The 25,800-nt window shown below is 37.9% G+C and overlaps 1 protein-coding gene across 1 annotated transcript in view; it reads right to left on the bottom strand.

The window, feature by feature from the left end:
- Positions 1-25,800, bottom strand: part of LOC128660664 (band 4.1-like protein 4B) — a 209,407-nt gene that overhangs the window by 21,312 nt on the left and 162,295 nt on the right. The window contains exon 2 of the mRNA XM_053714601.1: positions 16,165-16,233. Coding sequence (XP_053570576.1) covers positions 16,165-16,233 — 69 coding nt within the window. The remainder of the gene's footprint in view (positions 1-16,164; positions 16,234-25,800) is intronic.

The following is a 25,800-nucleotide window of genomic DNA, read 5'->3' as shown; positions in this document are numbered from 1 at the left end:
TAAAGCATTTTGCACTTCATTACACGACAGCCTTAAATATAAATATCACTACTTTGATGCACCAAATTATAATTTGAGATCAGTTCACTTTTCAGTATATGTATGTATGTATTGGGTACTTGTAAAGCGCGGCTAATCCCCCGTAAGGGTCTCAAGGCGCTGCTCATTTTATCGACCTTGGAAGGATGAAAGGCTGAGTGGACCTCGTCGGGGATCGAACCTGCAACCCTTGGGCTGATAAAGAGCTCAGCCACTTCTACTGTTTGATAACATCACACATCGATAAGGAATGTTTTTTTTTTTTTTTTACCACATTAATTTGCACTCTAATTCATTTCACTCTAAATTTGCATTTTCACTTAGCACAACACCACTTCTTTCACTCACACTATTAATTAATATAATAATCTTTTTAACAACACATAATAGTCTAGCTATTGATATATTAAATTCCTAATAAAAAATAACCATAGCCATAATTACTATAAAACTTCAAGATTTTCTTAATACTTCTCCCTTCAAGGTATAAATATATGTTTATTATTGTTATGTAAATGTAAAAAACATGATGAGTAACATATATTTCCTTACATATAAAAGATACAATTTAGTATTGTATAAACATGCAATCTATTAGATACTATGGGCCTAGATTTGGAGTTTGGCAGTAGCCGTGAAAACCAGCGTTAGAGGCTCCTAACGCTGGTTTTAGGCTACCGCCGGTATTTGGAGTCAGTCAAAAAAGGGTCTAACGCTCACTTTTCAGCCGTGACTTTTCCATACCGCAGATCCCCTTACGTCAATTGCGTATCCTATCTTTTCAATGGGATCTTTCTAACTCCGGTATTTAGAGTCGTGACTGAAGTGAGCGTTAGAAATCTAACGACAAAACTCCAGCCGCAGAAAAAAGTCAGTAGTTAAGAGCTTTCTGGGCTAACGCCGGTTTATAAAGCTCTTAACTACTGTGCTCTAAAGTACACTAACACCCATAAACTACCTATGTACCCCTAAACCGAGGCCCCCCCACATCGCCGACACTCGATTACATTTTTTTAACCCCTAATCTGCCGACCGCCACCTACGTTATACTTATGTACCCCTAATCTGCTGCCCCTAACACCGCCGACCCCTATATTATATTTATTAACCCCTAACCTGCTCCCCACAATGTCGCAGCCAGCTACCTACAATAATTAACCCCTAATCTGCCGACCGCAAAGAGCCGCCACCTACATTATAGCTATGTACCCCTAATCTGCTGCCCCTAACACCGCCGACCCCTATATTATATTTATTAACCCCTAATCTGCCCCCCTCAACGTCGCCTCCACCTGCCTACACTAATTAACCTCTAATCTGCCGACCGGACCGCACCGCTACTATAATAAAGTTATTACCCCTAATCCGCCTCACTAACCCTATAATAAATAGTATTAACCCCTAATCTGCCCTCCCTAACATCGCCGACACCTAACTTCAATTATTAACCCCTAATCTGCCGACTGGAGCTCACCGCTATTCTAATAAATGTATTAACCCCTAAAGCTAAGTCTAACCCTAACACCCCCCTAAGTTAAATATAATTTTAATCTAACAAAATTAATTAACTCTTATTAAATAAATTATTCCTATTTAAAGCTAAATACTTACCTGTAAAATAAATCCTAATATAGCTACAATATAAATTATATTTATATTATAGCTATTTTAGGATTAATATTTATTTTACAGGTAACTTTGTATTTATTTTAACCAGGTACAATAGCTATTAAATAGTTAAGAACTATTTAATAGCTAAAATAGTTAAAATAATTACAAATTTACCTGTAAAATAAATCCTAACCTAAGTTACAATTAAACCTAACACTACACTATCAATAAATAAATTAAATAAAATACCTATAATTATCTACAATTAAACCTAACACCACACTATCAATAAATAAATTAAATACAATTCCTACAAATAAATACAATGAAATAAACTAACTAAAGTACAAAAAATAAAAAAGAACTAAGTTACAAAAAATAAAAAAATATTTACAAACATTAGAAATATATTACAACAATTTTAAACTAATTACACCTACTCTAAGCCCCCTAATAAAATAACAAAGCCCCCCAAAATAAAAAAATGTTCCGATCAGCCAATAGAATGCGAGGTCAATCTGATTGGGTGATTGGATCAGCCAATCGGATTGAACTTGATTCTGATTGGCTGATTCCATCAGCCAATCAGAATATTCCTACCTTAATTCCGATTGGCTGATAGAATCCTATCAGCCAATCGGAATTCGAGGGACGCCATCTTGGATGACGTAATTTAAAGGAACCGTCATTCGTCGTTCAATCGTCGGCCAGGATGGATGTTCCGCGTCAGAGGTCTTCAGGATGCTGCTGCTCCGCTCCGGATGGATGACGATAGAAGATGCCGCTTGGATGAAGACTTCAGTCGGATGGAAGACCTCTTCTGCCCCGCTTGGATGAAGACTTCTAACGGATGGAGGACCTCTTCTTGCTCCGCTTGGATGAAGAATTTGGCTCGGCTGGGTGAAGACGACTCAAGATAGGGAGATCTTCAGGGGCTTAGTGTTAGGTTTATTTAAGGGGGGTTTGGGTTAGATTAGGGGTATGTGGGTGGTGGGTTGTAATGTTGGGGGGGGGTATTGTATGTTTTTTTTTACAGGCAAAAGAGCTGAACTTCTTGGGGCATGCCCCGCAAAGGGCCCTGTTCAGGGCTGGTAAGGTAAAAGAGCTTTGAACTTTAGTAATTTAGAATAGGGTAGGGCATTTTTTTATTTTGGGGGGCTTTGTTATTTTATTAGGGGGCTTAGAGTAGGTGTAATTAGTTTAAAATTGTTGTAATATATTTCTAATGTTTGTAAATATTTTTTTATTTTTTGTAACTTAGTTCTTTTTTATTTTTTGTACTTTAGTTAGTTTATTTCATTGTATTTATTTGTAGGAATTGTATTTAATTTATGTATTGATAGTGTAGTGTTAGGTTTAATTGTAGATAATTATAGGTATTTTATTTAATTTATTTATTGATAGTGTAGTGTTAGGTTTAATTGTAACTTAGGTTAGGATTTATTTTACAGGTAAATTTGTAATTATTTTAACTATTTTAGCTATTAAATAGTTCTTAACTATTTAATAGCTATTGTACCTGGTTAAAATAAACACAAAGTTACCTGTAAAATAAATATTAATCCTAAAATAGCTATAATATCATTATAATTTATATTGTAGCTATATTAGGATTTATTTTACAGGTAAGTATTTAGCTTTAAATAGGAATAATTTATTTAATAAGAGTGTTTAATAAGTGTAGGCAGGTGGAGGCGACGTTGTGGGGGGCAGATTAGGGGTTAATAAATATAATATAGGGGTCGGCGGTGTTAGGGGCAGCAGATTAGGGGTACATAGGGATAATGTAAGTAGCGGCGGTTTACGGAGCGGCAGATTAGGGGTTAAAAATAATATACAGGGGTCAGCGATAGCGGGGGCGGCAGAATAGGGGTTAATAAGTGTAAGGTTAGGGGTGTTTAGACTCGGGGTACATGTTAGAGTGTTAGGTGCAGACGTAGGAAGTGTTTCCCCATAGGAAACAATGGGGCTGCGTTAGGAGCTGAACGCGGCTTTTTTGCAGGTGTTAGGTTTTTTTTCAGCTCAAACAGCCCCATTGTTTCCTATGGGGGAATCGTGCACGAGCACGTTTTTGAGGCTGGCCGCGTCCGTAAGCAACTCTGGTATCGAGAGTTGAAGTTGCGTTAAATATGCTCTACGCTCCTTTTTTGGAGCGTAACGCAGCCATTCTGTGGACTCTCAATACCAGAGTTATTTTAAAGGTGCGGCCAGAAAAAAGCCAGCGTTAGATACGCGGGTCGTTACCGACAAAACTCTAAATCTAGCCGTATGATAATAATTAAATTTCAATATCCACAAACAAAGATAGAACAGGCTGAATAAGATAACATACAACAATAGTGCAATTACAGAAGTTCAATTTGCTTTAATAGTTGTAGGTGCTCAACCCTACAAGGTTGTAAAATATAAGGAGGATATAAAGTTGCATATAAATAGCGAGCTGTATAGATAAATCTTAAAAGATTACAAAAATTATTAATTTAATAGGGGCATGGTTGTCACTCACATATAGCAGCTTTAGTACTGAAACTAATAATCGAATAACCATTTCCAACTAATACATTTGCTAATTAATGATTGTATAAAGCCGCAATGTATGCTAAATATATATTATTAAAAATATGAGTTGCGACTTATATTACTAACATTTCCTAGTCTATTTGAAATTTGATAATAGGATAATTTACATAAAGGAAATCAAAGCTGTTAGCATCATGTGATATACATTTTCTGTTATTAGTAATTGATTTGTAATTTTTAATTTTCAGCAGTATTACACAGAGGCTGAAAAGTTAAACAATAAGGGCTAGATTATGAGCGGAGTGCTATTTATCGCTTCCGCTCTCGCGTTAACTCCACTAGAAGTAATCTTTTTGCGCGCGTGGTGTGCGATACCTGGAGAGCACAAAAAGCTTACTTCTAGCAGAGATAGAAGTTGTCAGTAAAAAGATTTCACTCTCGAGCTAATCCAATGCACGCAAACTTAGACCGCGTTAACGTATTCCTACGAAAAGTGGAAAAAACACCCTTACTCGCGAGCAAACCTGATCGCATTTTTCTCAAGTTCGCTAACCCGAAATGAAATATGAATGTTTCACATTCCAATGTTTTTCACACAGAAGAATGTGTTCTATCTATTCATAAACACATATTTCTAAATATATCTGATGATTTTTTTGGGGAAAAAAAATAAATATACAATGTGGCTGTGAACTTTAGTACATGGGGCGTATGACCAGGCCCTATAAGAAAAGGCTAGCAGAACACATCACAAACATTGAAAATGGGGAAACGACCCACAACTTATCAGCCCACTATAGGGAATATCATAATAAAAATCCTTCCTATTTAAGAGACACTATCCTAGAATTTATCCCAAGAAATAAAAGAGGGGGAAACAGAGAACTCCAACCAAGAAAAAGGGAGACCTTTTGGATATACACCATGCATACTCTAACCCCCTCTGACTTAAACAAAGACATAGATTTGGCAGCTTTTTTAATATAATGCATGTTATTAGGAAATCAATAAAAAAACTCTCCCCATTATTTATAAAAGAACAACCAAAACATTACCTCTAATAATATAGGAGGAGCAGAAGATCTAAATAGCACAACCTAAAATGATTTGAATGAGTTCTACTAGATCAAGTAAGATATTATTAGAACCAAATTCCAAAGAATAAATAAGGAATCCATTTTTTTATAATCCTATCAGGATAGTAAGATCCTGCTTCAATAAGCATATAAATAGAAACCCATCTAAAGCAGCTACACTTAGGGCTCCATGTACTAAGCCGTCAATTCATCCGTCATTTTAGACGCGGCTAAACTCGCCGTTACTCGCCGCGAACGAAATGGTGTCCGCTGTAGCTATTTACTAATAATCCCACAATAAATAGACACGTCTAGCCCGCCGCGAGCAGTGGCGGAATATTGATAAATTTGACGCCTCGCTCGCCGCGACTAAGCTGATGTACTTAACTTTCAGTTGAATTGTCTGGCCAATTGTTAACACGTGACATGTAAGGTGTCATGAACGTCATAGTAGTCGCGGGAATAGAATTTTGCTCCTATAAATGTACAACTTTTCTAAACAACTTTATTATTGTTCCAAAATTTTTGGAGAGTAATTACAGAGCGCTCGTTTTTGTGATCTTTATTTACAATTTCGATATGGCTTCATCTGGATCTGAAACCGCTTCAAAATCCAAGAATCCTCACTTTTCTCATCAGCAAAACGTCGTTTTGATTGACATGATTATTGACTCTTATGATTATTTGTTTGGATGTCGTGTCAAACAGACAAATTTTTCTAGGAGGAAGCAGATCTGGCAAAGGATCAGCGACGCTGTTAGTGCCCAGGGTCCAGGAAAAAAGGATGTCGATCAGCTGAAGAAGCATTACAACGACATTAAACGCTTCGCCAAAGCTAAATTGGCCAGAGAAAAAAATTCGGCACGTGCTACCGGAGGTGGACCAGCATATGTGGCAGACCTCAATGATTATGAGCAGAAGCTTGTTCAGCGTCTGGGACCAGAGATCATCACTGGCATAACGGATGATTGTGACAGTGATTTAAGAGGTAAATGTACAACATAGTTGACGTAAATGCTGAAATGAACAATGTAAGTACAATGAGCTGCTGAAATGAACAATGTAAGTACAATGCTGATATTACTGCCTTTTATATATGTATAGACTGGCGTCTAGAGTGGCTTTCCTATTGTTTTGTACCTTGCCCGCCACCTAAAAGGTGGCGAGGCAAAAATAACGAGGTGGGGGCGGAGATTAACGCGAGCGGACAAATAGATTTTTTAGTACATTAGTTTTTGGCGAGTTGGTGGTCAAATGTGTCTAATTACAGTAAAAAATGGAGAGGTAGCGAGGTTTGGCGGATAAGTACGCTCGCAATTTTAAAGATGCAAGTTTTTACATAATTGACGGCTTTGTACATATCAGTTTGCGAGTTTTGACGCGAGATTTGTTGCGGGTAGCTCGCTGATTGCTTAGTACATGGAGCCCTTAGTGTGACTATCAAAAGTTATGTTATAACGAAAACATTGGGCAATAACGTATACCTAGAATAAAATGTAATTTATCAGAGGCGTTAGCCCAATAAATTGAAGTCATATAACTTTACTGTATATATACAAAGGATTTATAACCTGAATGGTAGTGTATTGAAACAACGATATAACTATGTAGCGGATTTATCTGTAGGTTATTTTATGCGCAATGAAATAGAACTAAATCGTCACAAACTTTTATACCTCATCTGTCAAAATCATATGTTTCTTCCAGTATCTACCTGACTAAATAACTTGACTAATCAGTAACTGAAATCTAGGGGAGTGTGCCGCCGCATCGCCTTAAAAGCTGTTAACTTTGGAGTTCTACTATCTACTCCTCTGATGAAGAAGGGAGCTGAGGGTCATTACCTTCGAAACACGTAAGGACTGATAGCAGAACGGCTTTCTTATTTGCAAGAAAAATAAAATTGAAACAATTTGAAGATTTTAAGTTGTATTAAGGACTTTCTTGACGATCGATATCTGGACTTGACTAGAGCTTTTACATTAGCTCATATCAGATTAAGGTTAATCTTGTAAGCAGCTTATTTTTAGAGCGTCTGTCTGTGTATAAATAAAATTACGGTGTTGCACTATTTTGTTTTCTTTCTATTTCCATTATATGTGACACGCAATATGTGATTTAAAGACCACTCTTCCATCTTCAAGAAGCAGAGAAGAGGGGAATCTGGAGATCTACGTGGATTATCCTTCTCACTGTGTGGCACTTACCTCATAAGATTGGGGGTAAGGAATGTAAGTAGTAACCCTGAGGGGGTCTGTTGTTATTATAATACAGCACAACAAAGTTTTCTCTCCCCACTTGTTCACAGAGTCCTGGGGTGTGGGCTATGCAAACACATGTGAGCAGGCAAATGAAGGTAAAGATAAACGTGCTTACCCTTCTTCTTGTATCCTTCCGCTCACAATATCAGATGTACCTTTAGTGCAAATAGGGCTCACTCAGACTGTCCTCTGATGTTGTCACACCAGCTCTGAATGCCCATGCTTGACTTCGAAAACAAGATTCGCTACCTTTCCCGGTACACTTTGCTCCAGCCCACGGGAAGCTCCAACATCCTCCTCAGGGTAAACCCGGAAGTATCCTCAGATCCGTCCTCCCACTTCTGATTGGGTAGCCGAAGAGCTCCTCTGTCCCTCCAGGGGTGTGTAGGTTATCTGCCAATGATCCTCCGTCTCAGCGAAAGAGCTCCTGACATCCACGGAGCGGGATATACCCAATCACCCGACAGCTATGCTTCACTCCAGCAGGTCAAATGTTATAAAGCACAAAATAATAGGAGCACCAGCCGGGGGTATTAAAACTTGCAATTTTTATGTAAACTGTTGTTATTATCCCTTATACTGGCTTTGGATTTCATTGAAGAACTTTGTTATTGCTATTATTACATGGACTAATAAGATATTTCATTTTCTTTTCAAAAGATTGGATTGCTGTAGGACTTATAATTAGAATAAGCATAATTTAAAAAGACTTTGCAAATTTTTTGTACATATTTATGTGATATTTGGATGATATATATTACGTTGTGTTAAATTCACAATATGGAGAACCAGGGTATTTTCTAACGAAGCGCTCTCCACACACTTGAAACACATAAATATATACAGATATATATATATATGCGGGCAGTTCATTTTTTTTTATTTCTTGCAGGCGGTTACATGTTTTTTGTTATTTCATGCGAGTGGTTGCATGTTTTTTTTTTTTAAAGCTTTGTTTGTCTACGCTGCATCCAGGTGGATTCTTTTGGCTGCGCGCGCCTCATGCAGCCAACATTCCTTTGAGGATGCATGCGCAACTGGCAACACCGACGGACCCATTACAAACGCGATTAAGTATAGATGAATATTGTATAAATTTGATCTCATATATTTTCAGCTACTTTACGGCAAAGGGCTGCAATGCACTTATCTATATATATATACAGTATATATATATATATGTGTTTATATTTGTATACATATGTATTTATACGTGTATATATATCTGTAAATACATATATATATATGTGTGTGTGTGTGTGTGTGTGTACATACGTCTTTAGCCATGTATATGTATGTATCTCTATGTTGAAGCCCTTTGCAATACTTTATTTTTTCTAACACCTGAGACCTCATATCTTTAAACCCTTATAACTTTTTAATGCAAATTAATGCTAGTGCAACGCCGCCCCCTGCAGACTCGCGGCCAATGGGCCGCCAGCAGGGGGTGTCAATCAACCCGATCATACTCGATCGGGTTAATTTCCGGAGATTCCTGTCCGCCTCATCAGAGCAGGCGGACAGGGTTATGGCGCATAGGTCTTTAGACCGCTGCTCCATAACTTGTGTTTCTGGCGAGTCTGAAGACTCGCCAGAAACACGGTCCCACAAGCTCCATTCGGAGCTTGATAAATGGGCCCCTATGTTTTCTTCAGCAATTAAAATGAAGAGTACAGCAGTCCAAAGGTGGTAACAAGAACATTAACTGGATGCAATGGTGAGAAGCAGAGGGGCAGATAGCTGGTAGGCTTTGATTTCCCAGTGTGGGTAGATATCAGCATCCAGCCGGTGCACTTTACTTGTGAGGTAATCACTGTTTTTTATGGTTCCACCATTACTGGGCTAACAGAATTCACTATGTGGTTTACTTTTAAGTTTATGTTTCCCTATCCTCTTCTTTTTTTACTTTAATCCTTGCACGCACTTTACCTTTTCTATCCCCCCATTCTCTGTTTCTTTTTTTTTTAATGGCTGTTCATCTTTTAGCATAATCCAAATACATCTACAATAAGATTAAAATGACATATAACTAAGATTCTAACTAAGCTTCTTTTCTCCACTGCATAGACAGATTAAGGAAAAACACTAATAATCTACTACATCAATCAAACAATCACTATGTAGAATGCACAAGGGCTAGGCTTGTAAAGTCTAGAGTATGCACTTCCATGGTCTCAATGGAAAAGGCAGAATCACAATTATGTTGTAGTATTTATTTTTTTGTTAATAATCTTATTTAATCATTTTATGGTGGGGATAGTTAAAATGGTTTTTTTTTATTTCCTTAATAAAGTCCCATGGGCTTCAATATCATTGTAATGCTAATGATACCAAATCTACCTCTCTGCACCAGACCTATCCCCTTCCTTGCTAACTTGTTTAACTAGCTGTCTCTCTAAAATTACATCTTGGATGTCCTCTCACTACCTTAAGCTAAATCTCTCCAAAACTGAGCTCCTTATTTCCCCCCTTTTTTCAAAATTGGTGGATAATAACATCAGTATTTCAAACCAATGTCTTGGGGTCACACTTGACCCAGATCTTTCACTCTCCACATCCAGTCTTTGGTTAATTCCTGTCGTTTCCACATTAAATAAAACTCCCAAAATTCACCACTTCCTCACACAAACTAAGATTTCAACTCTCTCATCTCCATTTTGTCAATTGCAACTCCACCCTCTCTGGTCTCTCTAGCTTCCATCTATCTCCTTTCCAATCCATAATAAATGCCTCTGCCAGACTGATCTTCCTTACACATTGCTTTTCATTAGCTGCACCTCTCTGCCAATCCTTTTGCTGGCTTCCTCCAGCCTCCAGAATAAAACACAAGATCCTGACTCTGACATTTAAATCCCTCAATAACATTGCTCCCCTCTATATCTCAGACCTTGTTTCCAGATACTCTCCCTCCTGTCCCCTTTGCTCTGCTCATGACCTCCTTCTCTCCTCCTCTCTTGTTATCTCTTCATATTCCTGACAACAGGACTTCTCCAGAATGGATCCTATTTTGTGGAGCTCGATGCCTCGCTCCACAAGACTCTCTTCTAGTTTTATAAAGTTTCAATCATTCCTTAAAGACTCTACTTTTCAGGGATGCATATAATATACACTAACATCTTACCTCAGTTCCTCTTCTGCTTTTTTCATCCCCTGAATCTCCTGAGCATGTAAGCCTATGAGGCCAGCTGTTTGTAGATCACCTTCATAAGAGCTAATTTACAACAGTGCAGCTCTTGGCAGGGCACTCTGCCCATGTGTATCCCATAAATGCAACCTTGCTTATTTTACCTATGTTAGCGCTGCATAATCTCTTCCACTCTACAAATAACTGATGATAATAATAATACAGAAAAGAAAAAATAGCACAGAAAATAAGATAATTATTACACAGAATATGCACTTTTTGCAGGCAATAGATAATAATATATGAAACAAACAAGGAATATTTAAAATTGCTTACATACATCTAGTTGGACGTTAAAAGGAAATTGACATTGTAAAGATCCAAAATTAATTTCCTATTAAATGGTTAATGTGTAATAAAAAGTGTCTGGAGTTATCTATGAGCTTGTCAGGGAGAGGGGTAAATGCCCCCTACCCAGAATTTTACATTTGTATATCCAAGCATAAGCATCAACTTGAGTTTCTTAATACCAACAAACCACCATTTTTACAAGAATGTTTACAACAAACAACAAATATATTAATATACTTTATAACCTCTAAGACTGCTTGTTTCTAAGCCCCTGCAGGACGCCCCTTATCTCAGTGTTTTTTATTTTAGCTAATGAATAAAGTTATACCCACCCAACTCAACATTCGCCACAGTCTAACCTCAACCATATCCAGCCGTCTCAAAATAAAAGTAGATTAAAACTGTACACAAGAACATGTTTATACCAATCTGATGGACCCTATAGTAGCTAGAATATGTTCTCCCTATGCACCACCTTTGTGAAAGGCCTCCTGGGTTCTGAGATGCCATTATATCCCATTATAGAGTTGTTCCTGCTTTAGAATTAAAGACATATTGCTGTTTCATCTATACTTGTAATAAGAGTTTTATTCCCACTCTCTCCTCTTTCATTAAATGACAGGTTATTATTTATTATGTTTTAGCAAAAAATATTGAATCCCCAGCAAGTGACTAATGTAATAAAACATAATTAACTTTTGCTGCTGTCAGAATTGCGTTAGAAGGACACTAAACACCTGTAATGAAATTGTTTTGCAGTTTTCCAAGTTTGGAAATGTGTTAAACGCATTAACCCCTTGTTTGCTACAATTGCTTTTGATCAGCAAAACTCCACCCATCATTTGCCTTATTTGGAGGAGCCAATAAGAACCTGTGATATTCTCTGCTGAAGCAAATTAGGGACAGATACACAACTGAGTTAGGTTTGTGATGCCTGCCATGTGCCCTTCCAGGTGTAAACGTTGGAAAACTTTTAATTTTCAGAAATAAATTACAGGAAAAGGGGGCAAAATAAATAGTGAAAGTATATTGCAAAGTAGCTTCACTACAAAGAAGTAAACATAAGGGGCCAGATTACAAGTAGAGTGGTATTTTATGCTCCCGCTCGAATACTAACTTAAAATAAGCCTTTTGTGCTTGTCGGGTAGCACTCGTATCGTATTACAGGTTGAAAGTAAATTGTTTATGCAGGGACCGGAAGGGGCAGAGACACGAACGGGTGGTTTGTGTTGCAACTCTAGTGGGATAGAGCCAAGCCCCTAATACCTACTACGCAGCAAGCATATACTTGGGTCCGTACACTGTTGGTGGCCATCGGATTCCCAAGCTCACGGCTAGAGCAGCTTGCGAGCAGCGCTCCATAGCCATTTCACAAGCAACTGCAACCCCGGTCCTTGCACAGGAGAACGAATGTCCTCATCCCGGGCCTATCCGGCCAGCATCTGCATTGCCTGTACACTATTGCACCCCAGGGTGGTGCTATGCCAAGCTTCAAGGCAGTTAGAGGCGGTCTGAGTTCCATATACACTGTACAAGGGGTGTTGACACCATAAACTACACCGGCAGCCAGAAGGTAAAGAATGACAGCAATTGGCTGGGCAGAAATGTCACACTCATGTGAAGGCGTGAGCGGCCTCAGAACCAGAGTACACAGGATGGCCCGCAAGTATCCGGAAGCAGCTGACCACCACATTACACTAATCTTCCTCAGCTAGTAGATCCAGTAAATAAGTTGGTGAGGCAACTCCTGAATTCCAGAGTACTGGATATGGTCCCAGAGGCCTGAGTTCCGTCCGATGTATCAGTTCGCAAGGACCCGGTGGGCACCCGGAGCAACCAGAGTATCAGATTGCCCTGGGACGATCGACAAGCTATAACAACAGCCAGAAGGTTGACAGAATTTCACCAATCTGCCGAGTTGGAACACCGGGCTCACGTGCAGGCGTGAGCGGCCGCAGAAATAGATTGCTGAGAGGCGGCCTGTGACCACCTTAAGGATAGATTCATCACTAATTACAAAACTCAATCACCAAACATGCCATCTAAAATTAGAGACAGGAAAAAAAGAAGTAGTACTGATAATGCCCCAAATATGCCTATAATGGCAACTACTTCAGATACATCTACTCCAGATACCCAAGACATAGTCAAGCAGATTACAGAGTTTATGATACCTCAATTTGAACAAATAAAAACAGATATACTTAACTACTGAAATTAAACAGTTCACACACGGACTGAATAAGGCAGAACAGCGTATATCGGACTTAGAGGATGCTAATGTGCAACAAGACCAAATATCCAGAGAGCAAACTATACAAATTGCAAACATGCAACATAAACTAAATGAGATAGAAGACCACGCACGACGCAATAATATTAGATTCCTTGGTATTCCGGAATCTAATGAGTTCCAGGACATACTTAAATTCATTTCACTGACACTACCACAAAGTCTAGGAATGGCACCTAATACACTACCCCTTGCAGTAGAAAGAGTACACCGCATAGGCACACCAAAAACATTGCCCAATGGTACAATCAAGACTAGATCTGTCATTGCAAAGTTCCTTAACTTCCAAGACAAGCTCAATATCATGTATCACTACAGACAAAGAATCCTGTTTACATATGGAGGTAAAACAATATTAATGTTTCAGGATTTCTCTGTTGAGACATCACATCTCTTTGCTCTAAACTAATAAATATCGGCATCAAGGCCAATCAGCCAATAGGATTGAGCTCACATTCTATTGGCTGATTGGAACAGCCAATAGAATGCCAGATCAATCCTATTGGCTGATTGCATCAGCCAATAGGATTTTTGTCTACCTTAATTCTATCAGCCAATCGGAATCTAAGGGACGCCATCTTGGATGACGTCACTTAAAGAAACATTCATTCCGAAGAAGCCATCGATTGAAGAGGATGCTCCGCGCCAGATGTCTTGAAGATGGAGCCGCTCCGCATCAGAAGGATGAAGATAGAAGATGCCGCTTAGATGAAGACATCTCCCGGTAAGTGAATCTTCGGGGGTTAGTGTTAATATTTTTTAAAGGGTGTATTGGGTGGGTTTTATTTTTAGGTTAGGGCTTTGGGCAGCAATAGAGCTAAATGCCCATTTATGGGCAATGCCCATCCAAATGCCCTTTTCAGGGCAATGGGGAGCTTAGGTTTTTTTAGTTATGGTTTTATTTGGGGGGTTGGTGGTGTGGGTGGTGGCTTTTACTGTTGGGGGGTATTTGTATTTTTATTTACAGGTAAAAGAGCTGGTTTCTTTGGGGCAATGCCCCGCAAGACCTTTTTAAGGGCTATTGATAGTTTAGTTTAGGCTAGGGTTTTTTTTTATTTTGGGGGGGCTTTTTTATTTTTATAAGGCTTCTAGATTAGGTGTAATTAGTTTAAAGATCTTGTAATTAGTTTTTTATTTTCTGTAATTTAGTGTTTGTTTGTTTTTTTGTAATTTAGCTAATTGTATTTAATTTATTTAATGTATTTAATTGTATTTAATTTAGGTAAGTTATTTAATTGTAGTGTAGTGTTAGGTGTTAGTGTAACTTAGGTTAGGTTAGGTTTTACACGTCAATTTGTCTTTATTTTATCTAGGTAGTTATTAAATAGTTAATAACTATTTAGTAAGTATTCTACCTAGTTAAAATAAATACAAACTTGCCTGTAAAATAAAAATAAACCCTAAGCTAGCTACAATGTAACTATTAGTTATATTGTAGTTAGCTTAGGGTTTATTTTATAAGTAAGTATTTAGTTTTAAAAAGGAATAATTTAGTTAATTATAGTAATTTTATTTAGATTTATTTAAATTATATTTAAGTTAGGGGGTGTTAGGGTTAGACTTAGGTTTAAAGGGTTAATAAATTTAGAATAGTGCGGCGACGTTGGGGATGGCAGATTAGGGGTTAATAAATGTAGGTAGGTGGCGGCGATGTTGCGGGCAGCAGATTAGGGGTTAATAAATATAATGTAGGTGGCGGCGATGTCCGGAGGGGAAGATTAGGGGTTAATAAGTATAATGTAGGTGGTGGCGATGTTGGGGGCAGCAGATTAGGGGTTAATAACATTTAACTAGTGTTTGCGAGGCGGGAGTGCAGCGGTTCAGGGGTTAATATGTTTATTCTAGTGGCGGCAATGTCCGAAGCGACAGATTAGGGGTTAAAAATTTTATTATAGTGTTTGAGATGCGGGAGGGCCTCGGTTTAGGGGTTAATAGGTAGTTTATGGGTGTTAGTGTAATTTGTAGCACTTTAGTTATGAGTTTTATGCTACAGCGTTGTAGTGTAAAACTCATAACTACTGACTTTTAAAGGCGTTAGGAATCTTGACGGTAGAGGCTGTACCGCTCACTTTTTGGCCTCCCAGGCAAACTCGTAATACCAGCGCTATGGAAGTCCCATAGAAAAAAGGCTTTACGAAGTTTACGTAAGTAGGTTTGCGGTAAGGCCAAAAAAGTGTATAGGACACCTATACCTGCAAGACTCATAATAGCAGCGGTCGTAAAAAGCAGCGTTAAGACCTGTTAACGCTGCTTTTTTACCTTAACGCACAACTCGTAATCTAGCCGTCTGTTAGTCTGTACTGCCTAATCACTGTCACTGTCAATAATCTTTCTTTTGTTTAGTAATTAGGCCCTCTGGAATAGGAGATGTTTTTTCTTTAACAAATACAGCCCTTAAAGGGAGATTACACATTGCATAAATCATTGATAAAATTATGTATTCAGAGCAAATATTAGCCTGACAACAATATGTACATGTATTTTTATTTTTTTTAAATTACATTAGTTGAAAAATTAAGGGTAATATTCAAATGTCCATAAAACAGTGCGCAACGCTAAATTGTAACATAGGTGTCTTTTTCTGCTAAGGCCAATTCGGGACAGTTATAAATCCATTACTAGAGTGTGCAAACAATGACAATGTGGATTACAGCTGTGTCTGAACTTCCATTTTTTAACAGGAATTTGGGAAGCCAACACTATTTAGAATTAGATTACAAGAAAAGAGAACAAAATAAATAACCAAAGTGTAGTGCAAAGTTGTTTCACTACATGCAATTAAACATGTTATATTAATATCTCAAACTGTTTAATGTCCCTTTAATATGTTGCAGAGCATCATTATATATGTGACATTTGAGCTAGAGCATTTAGACAGTATTTACTTACAGGGAACTGTGACACTGTTGTAAAAGGATCGTAATATGAATTACATGGATCAGCAGGATATGTCTTTATCTTTAGAAAAGAAAGAAATAAAAAGTTACTTTCAGAACATAATGTAAAAAAAAAAGTATGAATGCAAATGACATTCAAAAATAGTGTTTAAAAAATCTGTAAACTAGAAAAGAAAATGCTTTATTTTCTTTGTAATTAAGTCATTCAGACAGTAGAAAGATGATACAGCACATGCAAGGTTTGTGCTTGTCTCAGGCAGAATACTTCGCTTTTGGTAATTAGATCAGCCCTATTTTTATTTCCAGGAAATAAAACAATGTTATTTAGCTCAGTAATATTTTTCATTAAAGGGACAGTAAAGTAAAAATCAAACTTTCATGATTTAGACATTACATGCAATTTTAAATAACTTCCCAATTTACTTTGATCTAATTTGGTTCTGCTTCATTCTCTTCATATTCTTTGTTAAAAAAGCATACTTAGGTAGGCTCAGGAGCAGCACCGTACTACTAGAACCTAGCTGCTGATTGGTGGCTGCACATATTTGCCTCATATCATTAGCTCACCTGATGTGCTCAGCTAGCTTCCAGTAGACAATTGCTGCTCCTTCATCAAAGAATATCAAGGTAATGAAACTAATTTTATCATAGAAATAAATGAAAAAGTTGATTAAAATTATGTTTTTATCTGAATCATGAAAGAAAATGTTCCTTTAAAGGGACAGTCTACACCAGAATTGTTATTGTTTTAAAAGATAGATAATCCCTTTATTACCCATTTCCCAGTTTTGCATAACCAACACAGTTATATTAATATACTTTTAACCTCTGTGATTATCTTGTATCTAAGCCTCTGCAAACTGCCCCTTTTTTCAGTTCTTTTGACAGACTTGCAGTCTAGCCAATCAGTGCCTGCTCCCAGATAACTTCACATGCACGAGCACAGTGTTATCTATATGAAATACGTGAACTAACACCCTCTAGTGGTGAAAAACTGTTAAAATGAAATCTGAAAGAGGTGGGCTTCAAGGTCTAAGAAATTAGCATATGAACCTCCTAGGTTAAGCTTTCAACTAAGAATACCAAGAGAACAAAGCAAAATTGGTGATAAAAGTAAATTGGAAAATTGTTTAAAATTACATGTTCTAAAAGTTTATTTTGGCCTAGACTGCCCCTTTAATTAAGCAAAGTAACCTCTGAAACTGTTTATGCTTTAAGTCTAAAGTACAGGCAAAACATTATACACATAGTATGGACTTTATTACTATAACTCTACTATAGATCATGAGAATATTTACTGAAAGCTATCTGCATTTAGCATCAGAAACACAAGTATAATTGAGTCACAAAAATATATGAACACTGAGAGTTATAGTAAGCCCATACACACAGTAAATTGATTACCATTTGATTGCATGCACTTAGAACATTTCTTTGTATTTATGTTTTTCTTGAAATATTTATTTACATTCTTAGGAGCCTATTTATTAAAGGTCTTGCGGATCTGATCCGACAGTGTGGATCAGGTCCGCAAGACCTTGCTGAATGCGGAGAGCAATAATCTCTCTGCATTTAACATTGCACCAGCAGCTCACAAGAGCTGCTGGTACAACGCCGCCCCCTGCTGACTCGCGGCCAATCGGCCGCAAGCAGGGAGGTGTCAATCAACCCGATCGTACTCGATCGGGTTGATTTCCGGCGATTCCTGTCCGCCTTTGGGACCCAAAGTCTTTATGTACAATGATAGGGACATTAAATACTCTGAGGTTCTAATAAAAAAATACAGTGGGGCAAAAAAGTATTTAGTCAGCCACCAATTGTGCAAGTTCTCCCACTTAAGAAGATGAGAGAGGCCTGTAATTTTCATCATAGGTATACCTCAACTATGAGAGACAAAATGTGGAAACAATCAAGACAATCACATTGTCTGATTTGGAAAGAATTTATTTGCAAATTATGGTGGAAAATAAGTATTTGGTCAATATCAAAAGTTAATCTCAATACTTTGTTATATATTCTTTGTTGGCAATGACAGAGGTCAAACGTTTTCTGTACGTCTTCACAAGGTTGTCACACACTGTTGCTGGTATGTTGGCCCATTCCTGCATGCAGATCTCCTCTAGAGCAGTGATGTTTTGGGGCTGTCGCTGGGCAACACAGACTTTCAACTCCCTCCAAAGGTTTTCTATGGTGTTGAGATCTGGAGACTGGCTAGGCCACTCCAGGACCTTGAAATGCTTCTTACGAAGCCACTCCTTCATTGCCCGGGCGGTGTGTTTGGGATCATTGTCATGCTGAAAGACCCAGCCACGTTTCATCTTCAATGCCCTTGCTGATGGAAGGAGGTTTGCACTCAAAATCTCACGATACATAGCCCCATTCATTCTTTCATGTACACGGATCAGTCGTCCTGTTCCCTTTGCAGAGAAACAGCCCCAAAGCATGATGTTGCCACCCCCATGCTTCACAGTAGGTATGGTGTTCTTTGGTTGCAACTCAGCATTCTCTCTACTCCAAACACAATGAGTTGAACCTCTACCAAACAGTTCTACTTTGGTTTCATTTGATCATATGAAATTCTCCCAATCTGCTTCTGGATGATCCAAATACTCTCTAGCATACTTCAGACGGGCCCAGACATGTACTGGCTTAAGCAGGGGTACATGTCTGGCACTGCAGGATCTGAGTCCCTGGCGGCGTAGTGTGTTACTGATGGTAGCCTTTGTTACGTTGGTCCCAGCTCTCTGCAGGTCATTCACTAGGTCCGCCCGTGTGGTTCTGGGATGTTTGCTCACCATTCTTGTGATCACTTTGACCCCACGGGGTGAGATCTTGCGTGGAGCCCCAGATCGAGGGAGATTATCAGTGGTCTTGTATGTCTTCCATTTTCTAATTATTGCTCCCACAGTTGATTTCTTCACACCAAGCTGCTTGCCTATTGCAGATTCAGTCTTCCCAGCCTGGTGCAGGTCTACAATTTTGTTTCTGGTGTCCTTCGACAGCTCTTTGGTCTTCACCATAGTGGAGTTTGGAGTGTGACTGTTTGAGGTTGTGGACAGGTGTCTTTTATACTGATAACAAGTTCAAACAGGTGCCATTAATACAGGTAATAAGTGGAGGACAGAGGAGCCTCTTAAAGAAGAAGATACAGGTCTGTGAGAGCCAGAAAGCTTGTTTGTTTGTAGGTGACCAAATACTTATTTTCCACCATAATATGCAAATAAATTCTTTCCAAATCAGACAATGTGATTGTCTGGATTTGTTTCCACATTTTGTTTCTCATAGTTGAGGTATACCTATGATGAAAATTACAGGCCTCTCTCATCTTCTTAAGAGGGAGAACCTGCACTATTGGTGGCTGACTAAATACTTTTTTGCCCCACTGTATAGGTAATAATAAAAAACTTTGCAGTGTATTTCATTATTTATTTGTTCCTTTTTCCCATTATTTAACTTGTGAGGTTACTGGGTCGCAATACCATGTATACTGGGTCACACTGTGTGTGTGTGTTTTATGAGAGTATGTGGTGTGGTGGGGGTTATATGAGAGTGTGTGTGATGTGTGTTGTATAAGAGTGTGTGTTGTATGAGAGTGTGTGTGGTGTGTGTTGTATGAGAGTGTTTGCGGTGTGTTGTATAAGAGTGTGTGTGTGTTGTATAAGAGCGTGTGTGTGTGTTGTATGAGAGTGTTTGCGGTGTGTTGTATAAGAGTGTGTGTGTGCTGTATAAGAGCAGGTGTGTGTTGTATGAGAGTATTTGTGCTGTGTGTGTGTGTGTTGTATGAGAGAGTTTGTGGAGCGTGTGTGTGTTGTATATTATATAGATGATTATATACAGCAAAGAGAGAATTCCCTGAGCCCAAAACTGAAGGATCAATATAGGACAAAGCACCAGAAGGGCGTGAAACGCGTCAGATGACATTACCTCCGTATGTACCTACGCTCCAGATCACTGTCTATTTCACTGAGACTGATCTGTTTTATTTGTTGTGAATTAAAAGGTATGTTTTATTTTCTCCAGCAGTATAATGCCCCTGTTGTACACCTAAAATAATGTAGGATCTCAAACAGTCGACCAGCACTACCCTCTCTGTGTTTTATAGATGATTATATATAGGTATAGATTTATACCGATATATATATATATATATATATATATATATATATATGAATATCTATTTAGAAATAATTAAAACATATTGTTCTATGTGCAGAGCATAGGAATGTAAAATATTTACAGTAAATATACAGTATAACACTTTATTAAATACAAATATTGCATAAATATGAATTTTCATGTTTTCATCTACTTAACTGCAAAGGGCTCCAATGCACATGTCTATATGTGTGTACATATGTATGTATGTGTTTAAATGTGTATATACTGTATGTCTGTAAATACATATACTGTATATACACATATAAATACAAGTGTAGATACATATATATATATATATATATATATATATATATATAAACATGTAGAAATAGGTGCACTCCCACTAACAAGCTTCATATGCCAGGGTGCTAAGAGTAGTATATAGAGCTGAATGACGAAGCACTCTCTGGGCTTATCAAGTGTACCACACAATTTTATTTACAGCGAAAAAGGTCTGATGGTCTAATGAAGGGGTGAACACCCCAAAACGTTACTGTAAATAAAATTGTGTTGTACACTTGATAAGACCAGAGAGTGCTTCGTCCTTCAGCTCTTTCTCTCTCTTTCTTTCTCTCTCTCTCTCTCTCTCTCTCTCTCTCTCTCTCTCTCTCTCTCTCTCTATATATATATATATATATATATATATATATATACACATATACATCTTTAGACATGTATATGGATATATCTCTATGTTAAAGCCATTTGGGTGCCTTGAGACCTCATATCACATATAACTTTTGTGTGCAGTATCTCTGAAGTCACGGTAATCATTCTAGTGTATATCGCAATTGCGCTCAAGCGATCACGTTAACTGCACACTTCACTCGTAATCTAGCCTTTAGTGTTTAATGTCCCTTTTAAAGCTTTACTAAATAGCAAAAGATTGATTTAAAAAGAAAGTTTATACATAATGCATTTAACTCACTGGCTCATGTCTGAACACATTTATTTTCCCTTTTTATATAAATTACAACTATAAATATATTTTTCTTTCTTTCATTATTTTAGTATTTTATTATAAAAATCATAATTAAAATGTGTTTATATACTTTGTTGCCAAGTCTGAATGCATTAATTGCATTACATTATATATTTTATTGTTATTACAATGTATATGATATAGGTTACACACTATGGCCTAGATTTGGAGTTTGGCGTTAGCCGTGAAAACCAGCGTTAGAGGCTCCTAACACTGGTTTTAGGCTACCTCTGGTATTTGGAGTCACTCAAAATAGGGTCTAACGCTCACTTTTCAGCCGCGACTTTTCCATACCGCAGATCCCCTTACGTCAATTGCGTATCCTATCTTTTCAATGGGATTTTTCTAACTCCGGTATTTAGAGTCGTGTCTGAAGTGAGCGTTAGACATCTAACGACAAAACTCCAGCCACAGGAAAAAAGTCAGTAGTTAAGAGCTTTCTGGGCTAACGCCGGTTTATAAAGCTCTTAACTACTGTGCTCTAAAGTACACTAACACCCATAAACTACCTATGTACCCCTAAACCGAGGTCCCCCCACATCGCCGACACTCGATTAAATTTTTTTAACCCCTAATCTGCCGACCACCACCTACGTTATACTTATGTACCCCTAATCTGCTGCCCCTAACACCACCGACCCCTATATTATATTTATTAACCCCTAACCTGCCCCCCACAACATCGCAGCCAGCTATCTACAATAATTAACCCCTAATCTGCCGACCGCAAAGCGCCGCCACCTACGTTATCCTTATGTACCCCTAATCTGCTGCCCCTAACACCGCCGACCCCTATATTATATTTATTAACCCCTAATCTGCCCCCCTCAACGTCGCCTTCACCTGCCTACACTTATTAACCCCTAATCTGCCGACCGCACCGCACCGCTATTATTATAAAGTTATTAACCCCTAATCCGCCTCACTAACCCTATAATAAATAGTATTAACCCCTAATCTGCCCTCCCTAACATCGCCGACACCTAACTTCAAACATTAACCCCTAATCTGCTGACTGGAGCTCACCCCTATTCTAATAAATGTATTAACCCCTAAAGCTAAGTCTAACCCTAACACTAACACCCCCCTAAGTTAAATATAATTTAAATCTAACGAAATTAATTAACTCTTATTAAATAAATTATTCCTATTTAAAGCTAAATACTTACCTGTAAAATAAATCCTAATATAGCTACAATATAAATTATAATTATATTATAGCTATTCTAGGATTAATATTTATTTTACAGGTAACTTTGTATTTATTTTAACCAGGTACAATAGCTATTAAATAGTTAAGAACTATTTAATAGCTAAAATAGTTAAAATAATTACAAAATTACCTGTAAAATAAATCCTAACCTAAGTTACAATTAAACCTAACACTACACTATCAATAAATTAATTAAATAAACTACCTACAATTACCTACAATTAACCTAACACTACACTATCAATACATTAATTAAATACAATTCCTACAAATAACTACAATGAAATAAACTAACTAAAGTACAAAAAATAAAAAATAAACTAAGTTACAAAAAATAAAAAAATATTTACAAACATAAGAAAAATATTACAACAATTTTAAACTAATTACACCTACTCTAATAAATATAACAAAGACCCCCAAAATAAAAAATGCCCTACCCTATTCTAAATTAATACAGTTCAAAGCTCTTTTGCCTTACCAGCCCTGAACAGGGCCCTTTGCGGGGCATGCCCCAAAGAATTCAGCTCTTTTGCCTGTAAAAAAAAACATACAATACCCCCCCCAACATTACAACCCACCACCCACATACCCCTAATCTAACCCAAACCCCCCTTAAATAAACCTAACACTAAGCCCCTGAAGATCTTCCTACCTTATATTCACCATACCAGGTTCACCCATCCATCCTGAAGAGCTCCTCCGATGTCCTGATCCAAGCCCAAGTGGGGGGCTGAAGAGGTCCATGATCCGGCTGAAGTCTTCATCCAAGCGGGAGCTGAAGATGTCCATGATCCGGATGAAGTCTTCATCCAAGCGGGAGCTGAAGAGGTCCATGATCCGGATGAAGTCTTCTATCAACGGCATCTTCAATCTTCTTTCTTCCGGATCCATCTTGCAGACCTCCGACGCGGAACATCCTCTTCTCCCGACGCCTACTAGCCGAATGACGGTTCCTTTAAGGGAACAGCCAATAGAATGCGAGCTCAATCTGATTGGCTGATTGGATCAGCCAATCGGATTGAACTTGATTCTGATTGGCTGATTTCATCAGCCAATCGGAATATTCCTACCTTAATTCCGATTGGCTGATAGAATCCTATCAGCCAATCGGAATTTGAGGGACGCCATCTTGGATGACGTCCCTTAAAGGAACCGTCATTCGGCTAGTAGACGTCGGGAGAAGAGGATGTTCCGCGTCGGAGGTCTGCAAGATGGATCCGGAAGAAAGAAGATTGAAGATGCCGTTGATAGAAGACTTCATCCGGATCATGGACCTCTTCAGCTCCCGCTTGGATGAAGACTTCATCCGGATCATGGACCTCTTCAGCTCCCGCTTGGATGAAGACTTCAGCCGGATCATGGACCTCTTCAGCCCCCCGCTTGGGCTTGGATCAGGACATCGGAGGAGCTCTTCAGGACGGATCGGTGAACCTGGTATGGTGAATATAAGGTAGGAAGATCTTCAGGGGCTTAGTGTTAGGTTTATTTAAGGGGGGTTTGGGTTAGATTAGGGGTATGTGGGTGGTGGGTTGTAATGTTGGGGAGGTATTGTATGTTTATTTTTTTACAGGCAAAAGAGCTGAATTCTTTGGGGCATGCCCCGCAAAGGGCCCTGTTCAGGGCTGGTAAGGTAAAAGAGCTTTGAACTGTAGTAATTTAGAATAGGGTAGGGCATTTTTTATTTTGGGGGTCTTTGTTATTTTATTAGGGGGCTTAGAGTAGGTGTAATTAGTTTAAAATTGTTGTAATATTTTTCTTATGTTTGTAAATATTTTTTTATTTTTTGTAACTTAGTTTTTTTTTATTTTTTGTACTTTAGTTAGTTTATTTCATTGTAGTTATCTGTAGGAATTGTATTTAATTAATTTATTGATAGTGTAGTGTTAGGTTAATTGTAGGTAATTGTAGGTAGTTTATTTAATTAATTTATTGATAGTGTAGTGTTAGGTTTAATTGTAACTTAGGTTAGGATTTATTTTACAGGTAATTTTGTAATTATTTTAACTATTTTAGCTATTAAATAGTTCTTAACTATTTAATAGCTATTGTACCTGGTTAAAATAAATACAAAGTTACCTGTAAAATAAATATTAATCCTAAAATAGCTATAATATAATTATAATTTATATTGTAGCTATATTAGGATTTATTTTACAGGTAAGTATTTAGCTTTAAATAGGAATAATTTATTTAATAAGAGTTAATTAATTTCGTTAGATTTAAATTATATTTAACTTAGGGGGGTGTTAGTGTTAGGGTTAGACTTAGCTTTAGGGGTTAATACATTTATTAGAATAGCGGTGAGCTCCAGTCGGCAGATTAGGGGTTAATGTTTGAAGTTAGGTGTCGGCGATGTTAGGGAGGGCAGATTAGGGGTTAATACTATTTATTATAGGGTTAGTGAGGCGGATTAGGGGTTAATAACTTTATTATAGTAGCGCTCAGGTCCGGTCGGCAGATTAGGGGTTAATAAGTGTAGGCAGGTGGAGGCGACGTTGTGGGGGGCAGATTAGGGGTTAATAAATATAATATAGGGGTCGGTGGTGTTAGGGGCAGCAGATTAGGGGTACATAGGGATAATGTAAGTAGCAGCGGTTTACGGAGCGGCAGATTAGGGGTTAATAATAATATGCAGGGGTCAGCGATAGCGGGGGCGGAAGATTAGGGGTTAATAAGTGTAAGGTTATTGGTGTTTAGACTCGGGGTACATGTTAGAGTGTTAGGTGCAGACGTAGGAAGTGTTTCCGCATAGCAAACAATGGGGCTGCGTTAGGAGCTGAAAGCGGCTTTTTTGCAGGTGTTAGGTTTTTTTCAGCTCAAACAGCCCCATTGTTTCCTATGGCGGAATCGTGCACGAGCACGTTTTTGAGGCTGGCCGCTTGCATAAGCAACTCTGGTATCGAGAGTTGAAGCTGCGTTAAAAATGCTCTACGCTCCTTTTTTGGAGCCTAACGCAGCCTTTATGTGGACTCTCAATACCAGAGTTATTTTTATGGTGCGGCCAGAAAAAAGCCGGCGTTAGTTTTTCGGGTCGTTACCGACAAAGCTCCAAATCTAGCCGTATATGTTATATAAATTACACTATATATGATTATATTTTTCACATTATGACAATCTTTATTTTCCTGCAACAATTACAATGGGTTAGTTTATTCCTGCTAAGAAGGAAACTAATATAAAATAAAAGTAATTAAAATGATGCAAAAAAATTATTTCAACTAATCTAGTAGATCTAATTTATTATATTAGTTAGCTATGCTTTGATATAATTT

The sequence above is a fragment of the Bombina bombina genome, chromosome 5, assembly GCF_027579735.1.
Source record: "Bombina bombina isolate aBomBom1 chromosome 5, aBomBom1.pri, whole genome shotgun sequence".
Taxonomy (NCBI): Eukaryota; Metazoa; Chordata; class Amphibia; order Anura; family Bombinatoridae; genus Bombina; species Bombina bombina.
This window is presented reverse-complemented; position numbering and strand designations above follow the sequence as displayed.